Source organism: Coccinella septempunctata, chromosome 1 (genome assembly GCF_907165205.1).
Source record: "Coccinella septempunctata chromosome 1, icCocSept1.1, whole genome shotgun sequence".
Lineage (NCBI taxonomy): Eukaryota > Metazoa > Arthropoda > Insecta > Coleoptera > Coccinellidae > Coccinella > Coccinella septempunctata.
The window spans coordinates 55,790,410-55,813,786 of NC_058189.1; the positions used below are offsets into that span (position 1 = coordinate 55,790,410).

General features: G+C 32.8%; 5 protein-coding genes across 5 annotated transcripts; 1 reads left to right on the top strand and 4 right to left on the bottom strand.

Moving 5' to 3' along the window:
- The first annotated feature begins 1,420 nt into the window (after positions 1-1,420).
- On the top strand, positions 1,421-3,285 carry LOC123308401 (cofilin/actin-depolymerizing factor homolog). The gene is made up of 3 exons (XM_044891032.1): positions 1,421-1,578; positions 2,462-2,784; positions 2,967-3,285. Exons 1-3 carry the CDS (start codon positions 1,576-1,578, stop codon positions 3,085-3,087), a joined length of 447 nt encoding a protein of 148 aa, XP_044746967.1. The 5' UTR covers positions 1,421-1,575; the 3' UTR covers positions 3,088-3,285.
- Positions 3,286-3,449: 164 nt separating this feature from the next.
- LOC123308394 (mitochondrial import receptor subunit TOM20 homolog) lies at positions 3,450-4,590 on the bottom strand. Its single transcript, XM_044891019.1, has 2 exons — positions 4,267-4,590; positions 3,450-4,212 (listed from the first exon to the last, which is right to left on the bottom strand). The coding sequence occupies exons 1-2, from the start codon at positions 4,397-4,399 to the stop codon at positions 3,884-3,886; spliced, it is 462 nt and encodes a 153-aa protein (XP_044746954.1). The 5' UTR covers positions 4,400-4,590; the 3' UTR covers positions 3,450-3,883.
- A 507-nt stretch (positions 4,591-5,097) lies between these two features.
- On the bottom strand, positions 5,098-10,121 carry LOC123308374 (leukocyte receptor cluster member 8). Its single transcript, XM_044890997.1, has 6 exons — positions 9,918-10,121; positions 8,419-9,434; positions 6,734-7,253; positions 6,477-6,675; positions 6,119-6,326; positions 5,098-5,705 (listed from the first exon to the last, which is right to left on the bottom strand). The coding sequence occupies exons 2-6, from the start codon at positions 9,423-9,425 to the stop codon at positions 5,543-5,545; spliced, it is 2,097 nt and encodes a 698-aa protein (XP_044746932.1). The 5' UTR covers positions 9,426-9,434; positions 9,918-10,121; the 3' UTR covers positions 5,098-5,542.
- Positions 10,122-18,333: 8,212 nt separating this feature from the next.
- LOC123313677 (transmembrane protein 70 homolog, mitochondrial) lies at positions 18,334-19,234 on the bottom strand. The gene is made up of 3 exons (XM_044898652.1): positions 18,982-19,234; positions 18,630-18,872; positions 18,334-18,567 (listed from the first exon to the last, which is right to left on the bottom strand). The coding sequence occupies exons 1-3, from the start codon at positions 19,177-19,179 to the stop codon at positions 18,373-18,375; spliced, it is 636 nt and encodes a 211-aa protein (XP_044754587.1). The 5' UTR covers positions 19,180-19,234; the 3' UTR covers positions 18,334-18,372.
- Positions 19,235-19,535: 301 nt separating this feature from the next.
- On the bottom strand, positions 19,536-23,081 carry LOC123316761 (RNA exonuclease 1 homolog). Its single transcript, XM_044902980.1, has one exon. It carries the CDS (start codon positions 22,974-22,976, stop codon positions 19,698-19,700), a length of 3,279 nt encoding a protein of 1,092 aa, XP_044758915.1. The 5' UTR covers positions 22,977-23,081; the 3' UTR covers positions 19,536-19,697.
- Positions 23,082-23,377: the final 296 nt, after the last annotated feature.

Sequence of the window (23,377 nt, forward strand, 5' to 3'; positions counted from 1 at the left end):
GTAGGTATATATTGACTACATCTAAGAAAATAATGGTGAGCAGAAAAAATAGTTCGAAGTTTTTCTAAAAATAATTGCATCTAAATAAGTGTATGTTAAATTTAAATAAGAATTAATTCTACAGGATGACTTAGATTACGACCGACACCCTTCGTATTCAGATTTATTTCTTTTCATTGAGCTGAGGGAGTTGAAGGATCCTGTGTTGGTGCGCGCATACGGAAAAATATATGTTGACATGTATATGTTGCAATTAACATTACTCAAAATATCATCATATACAGAAATACTGTAAACTCTATTATTCGCATATCTAATAGTTAATCTTATATACACTTTATCAGTTTTCCTCAAGTATCTCGAAATATCTAAAAGTGTGATCTTATAACAACATGTTGTTATAAGTAACTACGCCACTGATCAACGAATTTCAAAAATATAAACTTCGAATGTAACACCAATTAACCTACACAGACTTACAATGTATAATATCTCATATTTCAATCTAAGTAAATCCATATTTCCGACACCTAAGTTTCTCAGAGGGGATGCATATTTTATGAGGTTGTTGATAGGAATTTTTTACATACATAAAAATAAATACAGAGTTTGTCTATCTTCCGACACACCTGTATACGAGGAGATGTACAGAATTTCGTTTATGTAGGAAATTTTTTCCTTGTTATTGTTTTGGTATCTTATTTTATTCCCGTCAATAAGAGACGAAGTTGTTAAACGAAATTCGAATTTATAAAGCAGTCGAATGTCGAATCTATACCTACACTTCACACCCAATCCTCTTATTCAAATGAGAATTCTACGGTTGGGAATAACCGACATATGTAAAGTCTATATTTTACTCATTGAAAATGCTCCCCATTGAATTGAAATGAAAGAAAATACTTATTATTCATCTACTGACCAAAATTGAGTTTCAAAAATCAATAAAGGGGCGTGCCGCTAACCTCAGTTTTCGCCACCATTTTGAAATGAATTCAGTTTGACCATTTATGGGCATTTGAGGAATGGAGCGTCAGTATTGGCTGAAATGTGTGACTCATTATTCTGCTTTCTCTTCAAAATTCAAAAACCGCAGAGATAAATGGCGAAAATTCTGAACTATGCCATTTTAGGGGAATTTCCCTTCAAAGGATCAGGTGTGAAATATACATGGTAATCGATGAGTATCTTCAATTTTATGATTAACAAATTATTTTCGACTTCAAATAATTAAATGAATATTTTCCGAGTCAAAACAAACATTGATATTTGTTTTGACAGTACCTCTCGAAAACAATGTATTAAAAAATAAAAATGAATGCATGTGATAGGTGTTATTTGATTATTTCAGCTCGTTTGCGAATTCATTAATTACGGAAAAATATTTTGCATTCAATCATTTCACACAACGCATGCGTATTATCAGTTCTGATAGAAAACTAGTCGACGTCTGCTCTTGTCGCTTGTTCGGTGTCCGGTGCGTAACGTTATTGTAAGTTCCAACACCCAAACTGTTTGTTGCAGTGTTTCTTCTAAGATAATTTGTTAAATTAAGTAATCTCGAAATAATTAAACATGGTGAGTACATGTTTTTGTAATTTTCTATTGCATTCATATTGTAAATACAATTTTCTTTTCAATTTTGACATGTCAATCCTTAAACCGGCAGCCATATTGATATGCATACTCATTTGCCGAAATATTACCGCAAAAGGCTGAAATTTCAACATGTAGAAAAGTCGGCCGCAGATATTTTCTACCGATTATTGAATGAATAGGAGAAATTCTAAATCGCTTGGCAATATGGGGTCAAGTGCAGTTTGGTCCTTTTTGTACTTATTTTTTTATAATATTAAGAACATTGTTTTTATTGAATATTTAAATTGTTGAGGGCTGGATTTTATCTGATCATTCAATCTCATGACTCATTCTTTGATTAGGAATTCATATTGATATAATCTCCAATTGGAAATTCATATCGATATATTCTTGTCATCCTTGTTTTGTTCTCCTTTCTCCCCCAAGACGTTATTCTTGCAGAGTTTCGATATTGAATTTTTTTAAAGCCGAATTATCATTATTTTTCACTATGAATTCAGTGAATCTATAAAGATCTCCTGTGAGTTTATAAATAGAATTAAGTATTCTTGGCTTCTATATTTGGCGGTGCCCGACAAATTACGTTTTTTACCTATTTTTTTCCAAAAAAATCATTTCAGCTAGTTCAGAAAGAAAAATTTCGTTTTTCCAAATTCTTCTTTATCAATTCATACCTCACACAATCAAATTTTTGTCACACGTATGTTACCAAATTTGTCGCGAATTATTTCAGATAATTATTCAAGTTGAAATACTTATTAATTTCAAGAAGAAAATAGCGTTTGGAGTCGTACCTCATTAAAGGTGTTTCCTACATGGATTACGTTTTTTTGTCAGTATCTAATAATTCAATTTCTTCCAGGCGTCGGGAGTAACGGTATCTGACGCATGCAAAATCACTTATGAGGAAATCAAAAAGGATAAGAAACATCGCTACGTAATTTTCCACATCAAAAATGACACTCAAATTGATGTGGAAAAGATTGGTGCTAGGAATGATTCCTATGAAGACTTCCTCACACATCTACAAGCTGGGGGTGAAGGTGAATGCCGCTATGGTCTTTTCGACTTTGAATATATGCACCAATGCCAAGGTACCTCCGAATCTTCCAAAAAACAAAAGTTGTTTTTGATCTCCTGGTGTCCTGAAACAGCTAAAGTCAAGAAGAAGATGTTATACTCTAGGTAAATACTCTTATATTGACAAATTTCTCTGCCGATGTTATTTCATTTCTAGTACATGGAACTATGTGACAAGTTAATTCATTGCCGCCACCATAATGATTCTGCAAGTCCTTTGATTCATATTTGAAGACCTTTTTAATTGAAAAATTGATGTATGCTCTATTGACCTTTTTTTTTTTCAGCTCATTCGAAGCCCTTAAGAAATCGTTAGTAGGAGTACAAAAATGTATTCAAGCCACAGAATTATCAGAGGCTAGCCAAGAAGCTGTGGAAGAAAAACTGAGATCCACCGATCGTCAGTAGATTGATTAAATCTTTTGCTACGACTGTCTACTCACGCACCTACCTACCAAGGTGTTATATATTTATAAGTATTTGGATATTTAATAAAGCTTCATTTTCAAACTGAGTTCTATCCGTTTCATTGGATTACTATCATTTTCAAAACTGTAACATCCCTTTATATGATTTTTCAGTATTAAATAAAATTTAAATGTCAAACTGTATTATGATTATTAAACCATTAAAGTTTCATTTTCACCTGCTCACCATGAAACTCTAATTCACTAGATTTAACTATCCTGGTTAAATGACAATGTCCTGTAAACCTAATTGAATGATTTTAAAGAGAAGCAAAATAATCCATAAGTTAATAAATAGACATCTCCATCAAAAGTAGTATATTCAGTTTGAGACATGTGTTTTGGAAATGATTACAGATGGGGTTTTATAATAACAACATCCAAGTATTCAACAAAGTTTCACTCATATTCAATGTGAGATCACCTAAAAGATAATATAATGTAGGCGAAATTTGAAAAGTTACCATTGGTGTTTTTCTATCGAAACTTCGAACAATAAGTCAACGAATTTCATCGTTGATTGATGAAACATCAATATTAGGTTTGTTTGTAGAGTGGTTCACAACCATTGTGAACCACCCTATGAAGAAACCCATTGAAAAGTTGATAAAGATCAAAAACATAGAAACTTATATTTCTAGAGTAACCAAAAATAAACTACAAATTTGTTTCATTGGAGAAAAACATCACAAATAATTCAGCATTAACAGATGTTACTACTTCAATCTTTATTGGTTTCACTCCACATCATCTTCTTGCATAGAATTAGTTTGTGCTTTCATTAATCGTGGTGCTACAGCAGGCAATCTTTGAACTAATAAGTGGAACACTTGGGGTTGTAACGTCTGTTGTAAGACTTGTAACAAATCATTGGGTTGTCCACAAACAGCCACAGCGTTACCTAGATGGTCCACGCCGTTTTCAAGATCTCCTGCAGCCAGTAATTCTTCTCCTAGCTGTATTTCTTGAAGGAAGAACTTTTGTACAGCTTCATGATCTTTCATATCTGGAAAAACTGTATTAGATGGTTTTCCCCCTCCTGTCACAGCTTTTTTCAAACGCCTTCCTGAAATTTCATGAAATTTTTCCTCAAGTTTGATACTGACTTCAATATACTTACGTTCACGTAACTTTTTCTTGAAATCAGGGTCACTGTGTCTTTTCTGATCAAAATAAATACAATAGCCTAAAAACAATGTTCCACATACTCCAGCTGCAATGCCAATAGCTGCTTTTGGAGATATCATATCCATTTCAACCAATTTTATTGAATTCCACCTACAACGCTAACGTAAAAACTAACCAAATATTGGTTAGTTTAATTCGCTGGAGAAAGCGAGGCGATAAGAACTGGACTGACAATGACAGTCATCGACAGTTATGAAAACCTAACGCGTATAAATTTCTGCATTCGTACCACTTGAATTTATAATTTTAAAATTTCATAAGGAATAATTAAATAAGAAAAATAATGACAGTTTTTCATCATTTGTTGAAAAATGAAACGCCTATGATCATTTTAATATCGATACGATGGATTTATATTGATATAATTATTTAGAGCAAAAAGGTGGATGCCCCATTAAGGCAGATTTTTTATAACTCTTGATTTCTCGCTAATAATTCTGCATCTCATAATACACTCAATATAATAAAATGATCTGAACAAAATCACGTTATGTAGTGAAATCATTTTGTCCGCGAGTGAAATGTACTGTTTAATTTTTAATGCATTTGTAAAAGACTTCAAACTTGATTTCAATTAGATATAATTCCTTACCTGCTTGAATTGTTCTTAATGAATTATCGTTAGAGTTCGATATTTTCATGTAACAAAAAAATTCTGATCAAAATTCTGTGTTTCAAGATCGAACCCTTTTTCCGTTTTCTGCCAATAAGTTGAAAACTGCCACCAAAAATCAATTATTAGTACAGGAAATTAAAACAAAAATTTAAACTTAATTCTTGTATTTATAACTTATTTTATAATTTATGCTTGTATGTACAAAATATACAAATAACAAAACAGCAATGTTGAAGTACCATAAGTTCTTGAAATATGCCAATGACATTCAACATTGCAGCCACTAGGAAATATGGTATATGAAGTTACCTCTGGAAGTAGTGGAAGGATTTTGATTATTCCAATTCAATATTGATAGGAGATTATGATTGGAAGACGAGAATTCATCCAAGCAAGATTGATCTTTCCAACCTGGACTTCAAACAGAAATTAAACGAGAAAAATCCACGCGTCTCAATTGATCCCAACTATTTAATACGAAGTGATCCATTCAGCCGAAGTGTCCTTATAAAGAATCCCAACTCAGAAACACAACAAGCAGCAATCCATCTTCTTCCATTAAGATCACAGCACATCGAAATCGAATCTGCTTTCATATATTGGGCAACGCAGACATACTGATTTTACAATCGATAAAATTTTTTGTATCATCGGTGAAAGTCAAACCAAAAGGCTCAAGAAACTTTAAGCAGTCTTCCCCGGTTTTGAACGCCAACTCTTCGGACAGAAAAGTGAGTGGGATGCTTTGACGGTAGCTAAACATAAAAAATTATTAGTATGAGAAAACACAATAATATTTCATTAAAATTTATAGCACCAAATGATAGACATATTTTTTCTCAAAATAATTTTTTATAATAATTGCTCCCAGGTCTTTCTTCTTTGATTTGTGATTTGTGCGCTTGAGTTAAATATGTTTCAAGCAAAAAAAATAAAACATAATACACCAAAATGGAAGACAAATCCAACTGGCAATACGCATTTCACCTTTGCCCTCTCAGCAGTTGTCCTAAACAATACTTACCACAAAAAAAATAACAATTATAAATACTTACATCAAAATGACATTGAAATGAAATATATAAATAAGGATTTAAGGGCTTCAATCTGGAGCCTATCATAAATAATACAAACCTTCATATTGAGATTAAAAAAATTTGAAACTTACCTTTTGATCATACTTTTTAAATAGTCTTTACGCTCGCGCTCTATAAACCAATCTACAAGAAAGCCTGACATAAGTGGCGCCCCTATGTAGAGTTTAAAAAACCTGTGGAAATTACCAAGTCCCCAAGCCGACCTCAATTTCAAAGCAAAACTTATACATTTATCTTTTTTCTCTTCTAAAGAGAGTGTTTTCAGTATAGTCATCAGATCTGAAAATAAAAGATTGGAATTTATAAAGATTATTCTGTACTAAAAAAAAGAATGATTTTTTTATTGGTTGTCCCAACAAAGATGATGATTTGTTCATTAATTTTTGAAGAGACATCCAGTAATAAATATGGCTCTAAGTGAAATATTACCCAAATTGTTCTTGGTGAATATATAGTAGAGTATCCTATAAGCAGTGAATTCATTTCTATTAGCACCCCCTACATCTCCATACAGCATCTTTAGCTGTGTTTGACATTGATTAAATTCTTCATGATCCCCCTTTTCTAAAGCAATTCTAGCATGAGTTTCATATACTTCAACAGTGAATTCATTTCTGACTCCTTGTACCTGAAATAAAAACAATTATAAATAACTGATCAATATCCATCAAATTTCTTCAACTTACCGTTAAATCCTGTCTAATGGACTTCAGCTGATCACAGGTATAGAAGTAATCTTGCTTTTTGAGCCACCGGTCTTTCACGTTTTGCAAAGATAACCTGAGTACTTGAACAGGTCGCACATCGCAAGCTTCTGGGGCCTTAGTAAGACGCAGAAAAGATTTTTCCAAATCTTGACAAGTGCCCACCACGTGAATTTGCTCCCAGTCGAAGTCTGCACTAGTATCATCAGAAAACTTGTCGATAACCATCACTTGGCTTTTTGTTACTGGTGAAAGGTTGTGCAAATGTACTTTTTCATTGCGTGAATTATTGAAACGTTCTGCTCTTTTATTCAAAACTTCTTTGTTTTCTTCCAAACCAGAATTGAAATTTGATAAAAATAAGGCTTTTTTCTCTTTAGCCTTAGCTTTCTTTAATTGCTTGGCTGTGATTTTTTTCGAAGGTCCTAGTCTATCTGCTAACTTCCCTCTGTTTTTAGGAGGTGATTTTGTTTTCTTTACATCATCATCCAAACTCGAGCTACTACAAAGAGAAACACAACTTCAACAAATGATTTCATTATTTTCAGTTTGAAAATATGCTTTTAAGTGTTTTTCCATGATAAAGAAATTAAGGTTCGATCGATTTTTTGCAAAGAAAAATTGAATTCTACATGTCGGAAATGTGCAACGTATGTTTAAACAACAGATGTTTATCTGTGTTTCCCATTTTGTGGTTTAATTATAATAAAACATACTTGGGTAGAAGTGCATTTTATTTCCCATTAGAGATGTTGATGATTATTTTTTATAGATAGAATTAGCTATGAAGAATCAAATCATATTAATTTCAAAGTAATCAGGCTTACAACCTCCTTAAACCAAGTCAAAGCATATAATTTCTATTAAAGATGGTTCAAGAATTTAATCTTCGTTTAATGAAACGGCGCATACGGACATCCTAACTGAGGGTATTATTTTCTGAAATTTTTTTTGAATGTGCTATCTCTAATTAGACATTGTACCCTCCTCAACTTTTTCTGCTGAATTTTTCTTTCATAGAGTAGGGGGATAGAAATCCATTGGGACATGTCTCAATCTCCGCAAACTTTTAATTCGAGAGTTATAATTAATCGAACATTTCATCATAATATTCTCATGGAATATTCGGCGCTTAACCCAAAGTAACATGACCTATCCTCCAAATTATTCAGTTCTCTTTTCATTCAAAATTAATCAATTGTTTGCATTTTCCCTATAAATTAACTTAAAATTCCAATTCCTTGAATTCTGTTTGGGGAAATCACACGAATTCATTGAAAATTACAATAAACTAACATCCAAATGTCATAATTTGACACATAACAAGGAAAATTTCGAAAAATCATAGCTGCTTTCCACAAATTCACATTAAAACCATTTTATTCCTTATAGAGGTTCATCTATAAAAAAATAATCAATAAAACCTGTGATGAGGCTTAAATTTCAGTGGAGAGTCCATACTTAAATTATCGATCAATCTATTTCATTCTCTCCTGGAATTCAGAAATTCCTCTTCGAATTTCAACTAATCTTTATAAAATACTCAGCAGACAAAGACCTCTATTGAAAAAATATCTTTGAATCAACCAAAAAGTAAACCAAAACCAAACACATTAGAAGTAAATTTGAACAATGTCGAAAAAGTATAATAAACATAATGAAATTACCTAGATGATCTTCGCCATTTAGGACTCCTAGACCTGGATTTTCTGGTGTAAGGAGATTTAGACCTAGAACGAGATCTAGAACTCGATTTACTCTTTCCTCTTAAGGTAGAAGCTCTCCTTCCTAGCCTAGCTCCGACTGACGAAGACAATACTTTTTGTGGGACAGGTTTTGGTACAAGGGTCAATCTTTCACTGTGTATACTTGGAAGTGGCTCTTTGCTCCAATCTTTATTCATTTGCCCTGTGTTGATGGCATGAGTGATTTTTCCTTTCAATATTATTTCTACTTGATTTTTATCAATTACAGTTTTGCATTTTGCATAGCTATCACTAACATATTTCTTCAAACTTTCAGACCATTCAGCTGTTGGGTCATTACTTACATTATTCACTACCTCATTTTGGGCTGAATTTTTATCATTTTCATCGGGTACTGTTGCTAGGGGTGTTGGGGGATCAGGGGGCAATTCTGGTGGAGGTTCTGGCTTAGGGACGTTAGATTCTGGAGGTGGCAAAGGGGGTAGATTACTGTCAGAACTGTTAAAATTATATTGTTGTAGTTGCTGCTGTTGCTGTTGATTGTTCCTATTGCGTTTACGTTTTTTTTTCGCCGCGCCGCTAGTTAACGATGTGTTTTGTTGAAATGTACTTGGTGCTAATAGACGTTTACCGTTAATATTGAACCTTATGTTACCAAACTGTTTGGGTGAATTTAATGGGGGTGGCCGTACAGAAAGAGGTTGTGACACAGGGGGTGGGGGTCCTTTTGGCAAAGGTGGATTTATGGGGATGTCGTCCTTTTTCATGGTCATTATTTGTGGATAAACATATGGATTAGCACCCATTTGAGACCAATATTGGTAATAATCAGATGCATATTGCTGTGATGCAAGATGATTATATTGCTGATAAAACATCCAGTTCTGTTGAGCTTGCTGAAGAAGATTAGCTTGTGCAACGCTGGTTTCTGAGTTGGAAGTTTCTGCCATTGGAGTACCTTCAGACATCCTGGATTTCTAAAATTAAATAAAAATTTTGTTCTAAAACCTTCACTTACAAAAAAATTAAATTTCTAACGATTAAAATCCACTTTATATCAACCCACAACTCAATTCAATAACAGTATCAGAAGGTAACTAAATTTCTTTCCCACTGAATGAGAAAAGATGAACTTCAAGCTCAAAGGAGAAGAGGAACTTGATATCTAAATGCTAAAATCTAATACAGTAAAAATCTCACATACGTAAGGAAATAAAATCAACAATCTATATGGAGAAAAAGTAATAATTCCAATGTTAAATCAAGCTTAACTAACAAGAACCTTTCAATAAAAATTCAGAGAACCGATCATTTACAAATATAACAGTTTAGCTTGAAATAATTGAAAACTTGAACTGATGAAAACGCTGGAATCTGTCAGTTGAATATAATTTGTTTTCGTGATGCCCAAAAATTAGTTTTAAACATCAATGTTTGATTTGACGCCATTTTCTACTTACCACACGAACTGTTCTTGTTCGCCAAATGAACCTAAGGAAATAAACAATAAGAATATTTTTCACTTCACCAAAGTAACACTTTTTGAACGTTGAAGTTTTGGAAAGTTCACGTCACTTAATTGATAACTAATAATAAGTAACAAAGAGTGTTAATAAACTTCCATAATGATTTTAACATCTATTTTGCTGTTTCAGATTTTCACTTGAACCCATAGACCTAATAATACATGGACAGGGCTTCACGTGGTTTTGCCGTTGTACGCATCGAGGAATACTGAAGAGAGAGAGGGAACTAGTGTAAAGGGAGATAACAACAGCCCCTGGTAGTAAACGTCAGATGCTGGTAGCTGGTAGAGAAGTATTCAACGTTGCCATTTCAACATAGTTATCGGACAAATGCGGGAATTCTACCAGCTCGTTCAGCATCAATGTTGCCTATTTTGTAAATTGGAAGTAAATTTCAAGACTGTGAATATTAATATCAAAGAGTTGTTACTTTTTTCTTTGTTGATATTTTCATGTTTCCATGCATTTCTAAACTAAAATTTGATGCGCAAATGCTAATGAATGAAATATTTTTAACTCGTGCTGTTTATAAGGTAATAAAGTAGGTTTGATTGTAAATCTGTAAATTTGGTAAAAAATTGTGTCTACTGTTAGATGAATCGGTTGAACTTGGCATAAAAAATCTCAAAAACTTTGGAACAACGTTTAATGAAAATTATTTCCGACTGACTACCGAAACTATTTGATAACACCAAAGATTATAGTTATCCATGATCTTTGGATAATATTTTTAACGATAGGGATTCAGTTTGATAGTCTTATTTGGAATATATAAGGGATTCGAAATTCCGCTCATGAACTTTTTGAATAATGTAAAGTAGGAGTAAAGTGAAAACTGAAAAGAAATATAGCCACAAAAACTTTGCCAATAATATACCATTAATGAAATTTCCTTTTCTTTCTGAGAATATAATACAATAACATAGCTTTATAATCTTATTCAATTAATCTTTAGTTAGGATGTATTATGACTTACTATTGAATTCTAGTTCTCGTAACATGGCAGAAAAATGATAATTCGAATATAAATTTATTTATCTTTTGAATAGTGGAAGCTATGTATTGAGGATATTAGGGAAAAATTGTACAAGCACAAAAATTTGTGTAGTTTGTAATTTATTTCAAAAGTTTTACATATTTCTCCTTACTGCCCCCTCTGAGGTATAAGGGAAATCAATTTTCTAGAAACAATATCAAAATTTCATTTCAATTTTATCAATTTTTGGACCACAAGACTTGAGCCTATCAGCGTAAGGGAGGTATACCCTCCTCGCAGTCGGCTTTCTCACTCCTCGCTAAGAGGAACATTCACTTATCCATACAGAATGAATAAAATCACTGCAGAGTATGAGTTATATACTGAATTGATGGTATCCATTTCACTGAGAAGAAAAGAAACCATATTCTGGGAGTGAATTTATTCAATATGTATATAAAAAGGATTAAGCTCTGTTGTGGTTTGTCCTCTTCTTGCTGTCCTGGTAGTTCAGTGCTGTCTCATTCCTGGTACTGATATCCTGTGTGTCCAGGTCCTTCATTCCATGGTTTCCTTAAAAAAAAAAAAAAAATACCTCATAATTTGTTTAAACTACATGCAATTTCTAATTTAAAACTAAGCATCAAACCGTCTTCTTATTCAAGATTGTGATCTTCTGTTTGTGTGGCACAAGTTCCTTGTTTTTTCTTCCCAGGTTCTCTTCTTATCCCTAGTGACGTCTTGTTCCCCTGAAGTCCTATGTTCTTCTCCCATCCAACATTTCATGTTCTAGTACGTGTAACTCGGCAAAGTCAGATTCTCCCTATTTCCTCCAAGTCCTAGCCTTATGTCTTCTGAATGTCAGGTTCTCTTCTCCGTGTCAAAGTTTTCTTTTCATCTCTGGTGGTGATGTCTAGCTGCTCTGAAGTGTTGGTTCTTCTTAACCACAGTGGTCACATATCTAAGTCCGGGTTTTTCACTCTGCTGTTTCCTTGAATTTTTATAAAGTCATTATTTGGTTAATCACTAACTAATATTCAACTTACTCAACTCAAGAATGAATGAAGGGTGCTTTCCACTTCATCTTCGTCTGTAACCCCAGATAAGGGACCCTATACAGGTGCTAGCTTTCCGGGTCAAAAAGCCCCTGGAATCTGCAATGGGCAGGAGTAGATTCACTTCTCCTGACAGGACTGTCCCTAGGGAGTTCCTATTGCTACCCATAATGTTGATACGAAGGAAAATCATTATTGATGATTAAAATGAATCAGTTTTGTTAATTTCTGTCGTATTCTTGACTCAACTTCATTGGAGGTGTTATTTATGTGATGTAGACGAATTGTGTGATAACTTTTCAAGACCAGTTTGACCAGTTGTAGAAGATGGCCACAAAGAGGATCTTGATCTAAAATATGCTCAGCAAGATCTCTGAAAACATCACTAAAGTCTATTTTTCTTAGGGACAAAGTCATCATTTTCATCATTATATTGGGCTCTGAGAAGTTTTTTATTGTCCTCATGATACTCTCAGCCACAATACATATTTTTACTACATCTGGAGAAGGCCTACAGAGCCCACCCCTATTTTTCCTTCGTAGAAGTGCAGATGAAATATTTGAAGAAGTAAGTGATCTGGCACATATATCACAATCAATTTGTTTCATCACTTTTCTACTCACAAAACCAGCAATGTATCCTACAATGTCAGTATAATACATAGTGTTGGAGATTTCAGTGAAAGGCACCATGTAATCAATATCTTCATCTTCAACATCTTCCAAATCCAAGGTATCTAATGAATTTCTACTGCAATAATTAGTTGCTGATGTTGCATTTAATATACTTGTTTCATCTTGTGCCAGACAATTTGCAGATTCTGAAGAATGTAATTCAGTATGGATCAGTACTCTTTTATATGATCCTTCAAATTGTAGTGCAGTTGGATTATTATTAAAACCTCCTCGAGATCTCATGAGTGAAAAAAACATTTCTATGTGATCTTGGCTTAGTTTATATGTGCATAAAAACTTCAAAGTTTTTGATTTTATCAGATCATCGAATAAATTTCCAATACTGGTCAGACAAATTATTAATCCAAGGAAGCCTGTTTTTCGTGGAGATGAAATCATCAGATTTCCTCTCTGGTCTTTGAGTGTACTAAAGTATTTTATTGAGGAAGCTATTGTTTCTTTTATTAAACTTTCATTAGAACTGCAGAGTGGTTTCTTCATAATAACTTTAGTAAAAAAATTTCTGCTGTTCAGAATATCGAATGTGTCGTTCATTTTTCTGCAGAAATTTACGAGTGCTTCACTTCCACTAAACTGTGGAAGACTTAAATCTTTATCGCAGTACTCTAGAGCATCAGCTACACTTGCACTGAATATTTGCACTGCTAATTTCACTCTCATCTTCTCCTTTTGGTAATTCAAGTGCCGATTTCGAATTTTAGTTGCTGCATGGAGACCAGATTCATTCTGCAGTTTAACCAACTCAGCAAAATAATTCCAACCAATCTTGCGGTTAGATCCATCATAAAAAAATCCCCAGTCTCCTAGTGTGTTACGACACAACTTGACCATATGGCAAGGATCCAGAATAACATAAATCTTGTGCTTAGTTGAAGGATGGAGAAAATATGGTCTTATATTTGGCCAGCTCAGATCAGCTCCTAAATGTGTGCACATACTCAGATTTGATGTCAGTCCATCGAAAGTGAGGGTCTTGATTATTACTCCTGTACTTTCCATTTGTAGTAGACAACCTCTCACTAAGTTTGCTTTCTCCTCTGCACCTAAAGTATCTATTAGGAAATAAGCAATTGGAACTTTCCATTTAGCATTCAATGCAACTAGCATGAAAACCAAAGCATTTTTAGCCTTAGGGAGATTATCACTATCCTGAATTCCCGTTCCAAAATTGATATATCCAACATTTCTTGTACCAGTCCATTCAACATGTTCCTTAATGGACATTTCATCCATTACTAATCCAGCTATTAATGCCTTTCCCTTTGTCTTTTCAATGTCCACCTTAATTTTCACAGCTTTTATTGCTTCCGATGTATATCCTGGTGATCCATCTACCGAACAACACCATTTTGACAAGGTCCTTGGGTGAGGGAGAGCATTTGTTCCAAAAGTTCTTCTAATGTAGCTGTAGGCTGAGTTTGAGTAGAAGTTGAGAGTTAGGGCAAAACTTCTCAATTCTGGAGGAAATTTTCCACTTCCTCCCTTCAATTGCCTAGATAGAAGTTGTTTTTCAGCTTCACCAACACATTCCTGTATAAAATATATATAATTTAATTTACTGCATAATACAAAATGAAAACTTTTTGTGGAAAACAAAGAGATTTCTGATCAGAAAAGTTCATCATGTTAACAAAAACATGCAAACAAAAAAGCATAGCATAAACAAACAGAAACATGCATAACAAAGAACCAAATCCAATAAAGATGTTGGTTGATATAATTCAGCCAATTATGAAAATTGTCTCGATGGTTTTTCATTTTTAGTTCATTGCTGATGACAGGCTGAACTATGATACAACAAACAACTTTTTTTTGTTATTTGAAATACCTTAAGCACCAATGAAGACTCAGAAGAAACTTGAAATCTTTTTTTCAAATCATCAAGAAGTTCATGCAGACCTGTTACTTTTTTCTTCAGTCTTTGAATCTTGTTAGAATTACATTTGTTAGTTCTTCTTAATTCTCTAATGACAGACTGAGAGATTTGCCAGTACCTTTTCCTTTTAATGGGACATTCAAGGTCAGATTCAACAAATTCTCCTACATATACAGGGACTGACCTTTTTCTATACAGAACAAGAAAATAATTTGTGAAACATTCTAGCAACAAAGCCTTTTGCAAGTGTTATCCGAAAGATTAGTTATCAGCTATCATAATTAGAACTATCTATTTACCTTTTGGTGATTAATGTGCTCGAATGAGGAGGAGCAACTGCACTGGAACCATCAAGGAACGATGTTGACTGCTCACCTTGAGATGAAGGAACATTTTGTAGTCCACACTCTACATCTTGTGTCTCTTCCACAGGAATTACTGTTATTTGAGGGTTCCAAGCAGCAGGAACGTTTGAGGGGAATGAAATATCTAAATACATGAAATAATAATAAATAAATAAATTTTGAATGAAATTTGAAATATTAGAGAAATTAATTGTGTATAAAAGTATTTTTATACACATATCATCATATCATCTTGATGCACTTTTTCCTATAATTTTCATGGTATTGGCTCAACTCCGTGTTTTTATTAAATGAATAAATAAATAAACATCCCATACCTGAGGCTTTTCCAATGTATGTTCTAGGCACGTTACAATTCTCATCAACCTCGACTTGAAATGGAAAAATTGATGGAAGAGTCTGTTCTTCCATTTGAATTTCTACAAAACTTTCAGCATTTGATGTAGAATCATTTATAGGAGGTGATGTTGATGTGGAGAGACCCTCTGATCGAAAAAAAACATAGGTGATTTTGAAATACAGGAAAAATTTGAATCAAAATTCAACAGATTCCAAATATGGGAACAGTTGAGAGTAACAAAATATCTAAACATATGAATACATTCTTATCAATGAAATTTAAAATATCGCAGAAGTTAATCATGATAAACATCACATACCTGAGATATTTCTAATGTTTGTTCCAAGCAGATTACCATTTTCATCACTAGGGCCTGAAAAAGTCCGAGATGGAATAGTAGGTTCTTCAGTTTGAATTTCATCAAAACTTTCAGCATTTGATGTTGATGTGCTGGGACCAGCTGATAAAATAAAACATATAAAATTAGAATATAGATTTGAAACATAGGAGAAAATTTTCAACGAAATTTAAGCTCTATATTTTCTATAATTTTCTTTCAGAATTTAGATTTGATTCCTAGCCCACTTATAATGATGTGATATAAATTAGAAAATAATTTTTACCTTCCGTATCATCCTGAAAATCTGAAACTGACGGGACAGCTCCTAGCTTCAGAACTGTTCTCCCAAGTTTGTCCACAGTATAGTCCTCAGTTCTGAAGTGCCTACTACAAACTCTCGCTGTAACAGAGGGACGGTAGTGCACTGCAGACAAGGCAATCATCCACTTTTCCCTCAAGATCTCATCTTTCGGTATACTTATTGTTTTAAATATATGAAGATGTACAAGAACAGATTCAACAAAAAAACATGAAAAAAAGTTTTCAGTCATTTGAAGTTTAGAATTGATTGCTGTAACTTACCGATGGAATTTTAAATTTGACCCTTTTTCTGCAATAGCCGTACAGTTGTAAGCTGCACAGTTGGTGGGCATAATGAAATATGTTAATGAACATTAGCACAAACCTATAAGTACTGAAAATTGTTAATTAAAATTAACTAAGGATTATTCAAATTCGGAAAAAATGCTGAAAACCAATAAAATTGTATATTATGAAAATTGTTAATTAAAATTCTACACTATAACTAATGACTAATATCTAATAACTAAGTTAAATGAATATTTAAACTACTGAAAAAAAAAATTCAAAAATTTTCGTAAAAATAAATAATAATAAATAAATATCCAATTAGTTCTCAAAAGAACTTAATCAGTTGTTATTTGGTATATCAGCACAAAAAACAGAGTAGATCGTCGCTTCAAAACCAAAAATTGGAAAGATCTTTGTTCAAAGTTCAAAACCAAGTGATCGCTCAGAAGTAACCAATCAGATTGAAGTTCTTTGTGTAAGATTCTAAAAAGAAAGTTTCAAAACAATGAGTCATCGTTTGCAACACGTGGTTCAAAAATGACATTTTCTACCATATGTCCATCTCTTTCTTACGTACTACTTGCAACCTCTCTCTCTCAGGGCCTGTCCATATATTTTTATGTCTATGCTTGAACCAGGCAAGGTGGATCAATACCATCATAGAAATTAAAACCAAAAACCATAGACAAAGAAGTGTTTGTTTGCATAGTCATAGAACAAAGGTGATCTGCACAGATTTTGTCTTCTTCTTCAATTTATATGTGCCTGCCTTGTCGCTTTCGGCACGGATTAACACGTTCAAAAAATTTGCAAATGACATATACTTCATTCAAATTTATTTTAGCAGTCGGTTGGCCATGAAATAATTTTCTCAAGTTTTTGTAACTAGAACGGAGTAAGGTTGGCACTCATGAAATGTCTTTAATGTCATAACGCCGTTGCCACAACTAATATCAATTTTTATTACGAAAATTCGAAAATGCCGAAAGTGATTGAAAAAAGAGACAGGGTTTCAGGAAGTGCTTTTTAGAATTCAGGTCCGCTCATTCAAATAGTTATACCCTGATATTCTAAAATCCACAATACGTCAGACGATAGCGAACATATTCAATGTAAGAGAATTTATATAATGTTTCATCTGAATCTAAACGACTTATATTTCAGCTGAATATTTCCACAATCAGAAAGATTGTGAATGAAGAGTATGACAAAGAATTCACTTCTATTGGGAGACCCAAAAAAGTGGTGGCATTCGGGAATTTTATGTTTGAGTGAATTAATGCGAAAAGTTTACTACAGGATTTTCGATAAATGTCATCGGAGAATAAGTTCCCTAAAATGGATTTTTCTGTTTTTCATTTGACTTGTCCTATACAATGTAAATGTCTTAAGGTACCTACTAGTAAATACCTAATTATTATAATTACATCAATGTATTAAGATGAATAGCCACAAATACGCGCAAGTTGTCCTGTTACTGTTTATTCATGTGAAATTTTTGTTCAACGGTGAAGTTGCATCTTAACTTGAAACTTCCTTCAACTCCTTTTACTTATATCGATGCAAGATGATTTTTGTTGAAAAATTTGACATTCTTGTAATTATCTGTTAATTCCTTCGGGAGATACCCATTGCCAACCACTGCATCATATGCATTTCATCTTCGGGTTAATATTTTTGAAATCTACAAATGATGTAAGCCAAAGAAGAAAACGAACATTAACTCTCCTCAAGCTAGTGCATATTATGATATTATACTATATCTCTTGTATTTTCCATGCAAATAACTGGATTTGGCATGCCTTCAATCATATTTTCCGAAGAGATTCGACATTGTGATAAAATACGTAATAACAGAAACTTTTACGTAAAACGGGCAACATAGCGTTGATTTAAAACCCATAAATGTTTTGACAAGCTTCATAACCCCACATTTTCGTACTATACAGAGTGAAATGTGTCAAATTTCCATGGCCAACCGACTGCTAAAATAAAGTTGAATGAAGTATAGATTAATGTTCAATGTTGAATAGGAGGTAGGATACGTAGAAATTTCCTCAACTGGAAAATTCAAAATTTATAGACAATGATTAATGTTTCTAAAAACCATAAATGATCAATAATTTATTACCATCTAATTCATTTCCTATTTACTTATTTTTATCACAATTACTTTGTTCGTTCATTTTGAAGTCGATAGGTTTATTAAAGCCCATTAAAATGGCATAATGTTCTGGATCTTCGAAATGACTAGGATGTAAGAAGAGTGGCTTTCCTTTGACTTTCAATGTGGTAAACATTCCTGGCAAATCTGGTACGACAACATCCTCCACTTTAAATTCTACCTGTAAGGCCGATTGATAAATGAACATTTAAATTGGTATGAATTTAAATGTAGTCTACCTACCTTTTTTGTTAGACAGAAAAAGTTTATAGTGTATGCTATATATTTTTCCTCTTCAGGCACATATTCCAAAGAGGTAACATATTTCTTTGTAATACTATGTAAAAGTAGAGGAGTTACAAATGTGAAAAAACCAACACAGCTATAAGCAGCTACTATAATTGGTATATTTCCAGTAGAAACAATTTCTTTATACAAGATAGGTTGAGCAAGCAGGCCTATTATACTTGAAGAAAGCGAAAAGGCCTGAAATTCAAAATACACATTAGAAATTCAATCCACATAATAATTTAATTACCAAATATTGAGCTTTGGACAATCAGTTTCACATCTGTAAAATATGGAAGTTTCATACCTTAACTCCCCTGATCTGAGAACTCAAGATTCCGTCATAAACTTTAACAGATGTGTGTTTATCGTTCTTTACTGCCCACAAAGGCTTATTTGTTGATATAGTTCTCAAAGAAATATCACACAATAGTCTCAGTTTTGATAAAGGTGTTTTTTCTGAATTTTTGCAAAGTATCATACGCCAGCAGATTTTATTCAACATTTTTGTTATAATAATAAAACCAGACAGAAATAAATATTCATTTATGTATTTTATAGAGAGGTTACAAGCAAAGGGAGTTAGGTTAGGTCCACAGAACACAAATAATAGGGATTTGTCAAGCGTTCGTTGCCGTGGGGCACACAAGCTTTTCCCTCCGGTGGTTCGAATGCTGTTTTGGTCGAGTGTTTTGTGCATGTTTTTGGAAAAAATGTTCGTCTCGACGTTACATTAGAGTGATTAGACTATAAGTTTTACAGAAATGCCTCTTTACAGAATATAATTTTTTTTTCAACAAACGTTCTAGAATTCAATTTGGAGAGAAATAATATGGACTTCTGTAGAAAACAAAGTATCAATTCAGAAAGTGGAAAACTTGGATTTTATTCTGTAACATAATTATAAAAGAGTGATAATATGTATATCAATCTTTCAGAAAATATAAACGATAACTGAAACTCTTAAATACATTTAATGTACAATAACAATAAATATTATAAATAAATTTGATACAAAATCATTTAATTTTTGAATTTTGAGTCCTCTTTGACTTTCCATTTTATTAATTCCATACAAGTTATTGCGTCCTCTGCACTGTCATGACCACCTACATCATTTTGAATAATTTTCTTTAAGTAATCACTTGCTAAGGTTCTCAGTGCTCTCTTATGGGGCAAACCCATTTTATGGGGAAACAAAACAGCTGTATCCACTATTGTACCATGAATTATTTTTAAAGCTTTCATATCTGACTCCAAACTATGTCCGATCAATATCGTTTTAGAATTACACAAATGTAAAATATTTGCTTGAACCTGTAAGATTCCAGTACTGGTTCTATCCATTTGTTGTTTGGTTATACCAGAAAACCTAGTGTTATAGTCAATAATTTCATTTAATGGTTTCACTAACGATTCATACACAGTCTTGCAGTTTGTATCGATAACTGTAACTCTAGTAAGTTCAAGTCCCTTAGTAGTATAACACATTTCACAATCTAAAGCATAAATTGCATTACTCCTGGGATCATTATCACCATTTGGGGGTAATGTAGTTTGAAATCCATCGAGCTCTGCATCTTCAGGTGCTTCACTTACATGAGTATGACATGTAACGCAACCTGAATCATCTGTACTTTTACAACACAGGTAAATATGCTCTCCTCTAATAGTTCTTTTCTTCAGAGGATGATAAAGGCACTCTTCTTCATATACAGCTTTACCTTCATCATCAATCAGATATATTTTAGAACACCTACAGCATTTTTTCTGGTTTTTCGGCAAGGGTACAATGCTTAAAGTTTTGCGATTTTTGATTATAGCTTTTCCAGGAATTCTGCTTTCCCTTGGGTATCCATGAATATCCAGTTCTTCATTTGTTAAAACGTATTGCTGAATTTTAGCAAACAAAGCCTTCTTTTCAGCATCACCTTTATTGGCCTGACATGATTCATCTGAACCTATTGGGCCTAAATTTTTCTCTTCTCGTTCTTTCACTTCTTTCCGTAAACGATTCACAGCCAACATAGCAGAGTTTCTATATGTAACTAGAACTTTACATTTTTGATAGCAACTATATTCTTCATCTAAAGCTCTTTTGTAAGCATCCTTTTGAGTCAAATACAACTTACAACATTCATCAGCTAAAAGTGTAAGAAATCTTGAACGAACATTAACAGGTAATTTAGATTTATCAACATCAATTACATCAGGAATATCAATTAATGAGTAATCAGGAATATGTGCTTGTCTTTTACCAGTTTTATTGGTCTGTGCTATTGTTTTAGTAGACTGTTCAGTAGTTTGCTTAGTATTCAATATCTTCAAATTTGCTTTAGCTTTTTGTATATTCAGTACATTAGATACTGGAGCAATTTTTTTGACAGCTGGTTTAGAATTAGTTCTGTTAATAATTTCATCGATCAAAGATGTGTTTGATGGAGGTAAGAAGGGCTTCTCTTCATTAAACTTAGGTTTTTTAGCAGGCTTAAATAACTGTGATGGTTGTGGACGCTTCATAACATTTTTGACTTCATTTGTTATCAATTTTTCTTCATTATATGCTTGAGCTGCTTTGGCGATTTTCAAACGGTTATTCATGATTTGACCTGGAGTGGGTTTGCTTATAGGTTTTTGATGTTGAAGTTTTGTTAACATATTTGATGCATTAGAATGAGCGATTCTTTTCTTTGTGAGAGCTGTATCCTCAGCCAAGTCGGATTCATTTTTGATAGGAACAGTTATTTCTTCAACAGGTTGTGCAACTGTAGGTTTATATTCATTAAATATTTTGAAACATTCTTCCATTGTTTGTTTTTCATCGATATCCATATCATAATCAAAGTCCAAAGACGAAAATTCTTTACTTTCAATATCCTCAAACATTTCAAGAGTCTTCCTTTTTTCAGATTCAGAACTGGAAGATTCTCTTTTTCTTGTTTTCTCATGTTTAGTATGTCTTTTTTCATGTTTTCTATCACATTCATTATTTTCTGCTTTATACTTAGAATGTTTATTTTTATCCCTCTCTTTACTTCTACTGTGAGCTCGACCCTCTTTTTTCTCATCTTCTTTTTCCTTCTTTTTGCTTTTATTACTACTTTTATCCATTTCTCTTTTTGTACAACTGTTTTGCTCTTTTGTATCTTTGGATTTTTTATCAATGATTTTTTTATCTTTATCCTGACTTCTACTACTTTCACTTTTTCTTTTATCATTTCTTTTAGGATCTTTTGATTTTGATTCTCTTCTTTCTCCTTTATCTTTTTCATCACTTTTCCGATCCTTTCTTTCAACTTTCGTTTTATTGTTAATCTCTTCAATTTTTTCCTTTTCAACTTTTTCCTTCCTCTTATCATTTTTTTTTTCTTTTCCATCTTGTCTGTTTTCTTTTGACTTCAATTCTTTGTCCTTTTGTTCACCAGAAATTCTCGACTTTCCATATGTATCACTTTTATAGCCAGAATCTAGTTTATCTGTAGTTTTGGAAGGTATTTGATTAATATGCGATGAACTTCCAGTTTCAGAGTTACTCTCTGATGAAGTCCTTTCATTTTCACAAACTCTAGTTATTGGTTCAGCATCAGCTTCAGATTTTATAGGAATATCAGACATATTTATGATTTCATCAATCATCTCAAACTCATTGTCTAAGTTCTCAAAATTTATATTGCTATTCTGCTTAGAACGGGCAGAAGGAGTATATTTTACATTTGATACTTCATTAAGACCACTTGAATTTGGCCTATAAACAATATCTAATAAACTTTCTTCATTGACATCTTTGTGGGATGTTGGATTATACTCATATTTAATCCGTTGCTCCGTAGGTTTGTATTCATATTCTTCTATATTGTCATTTAGAGTTATTTCATTTTTGGATTTTCCTTTTACTGCATTTTCTGGTATGTATTTAGATTCTATATTATTCTCAGAATTTGAAATGCTGTTATTATCACTTTTCGCACTACTTTTTACACTTGAATTCAACAAACTTATAGGTGTTGGTTTATAAACTATATCCGATAATGTATTGCTTCTGAATGAACGTGTTGTAGATTTTTCAACTTTATAAACATCTGGTACATAGCTGATTGGTATATGACTTTTTCTTACAGCTAACTCGCTCTTTGGAGTTGGTTTATATGTAGGAATTTCCTTAGAACTAGATTCTTCCAAAGCAACTTCATTCACATCATCTTGTTGTTTTTTCCTATGATTGAAATGGCAATAAGGCCGGCCACAGTTATTTTCCAAGTAGGGACATTCAATATCATTGAAATATCCTTTCGAGGGCAACATTTTTTCCAACAATGATGGTAAAAATTTAAACTTAAATGATACTTGAACAGAATATAACCTACATTCAATTGGTTTACACACAAATGTTTGACTTTTGACAGCACAGATTACAGAGTACTAGCAAAGAGTAACCAACTCTTTGGTACTAGGTTTGACAGTTTGACACTTTCTATGGTTTGACATGTTTCACAAATGGTTGACATTTTTTTCTTTTTCACATGCTTTTTGGTCTCTGTCCCGTAATTCATTTATTATTTACTTTACGATAATTCATATTTTTTTAGAATCTTTTTGAAGAGTGATGAAAAAAGCAACTACTACACTATAACTTTATTGGCAACTTAAGTTTTTTCAGTGTATCTACCGGCAAAGATTTCTCTTTGATACCGACCAGGCGCAGT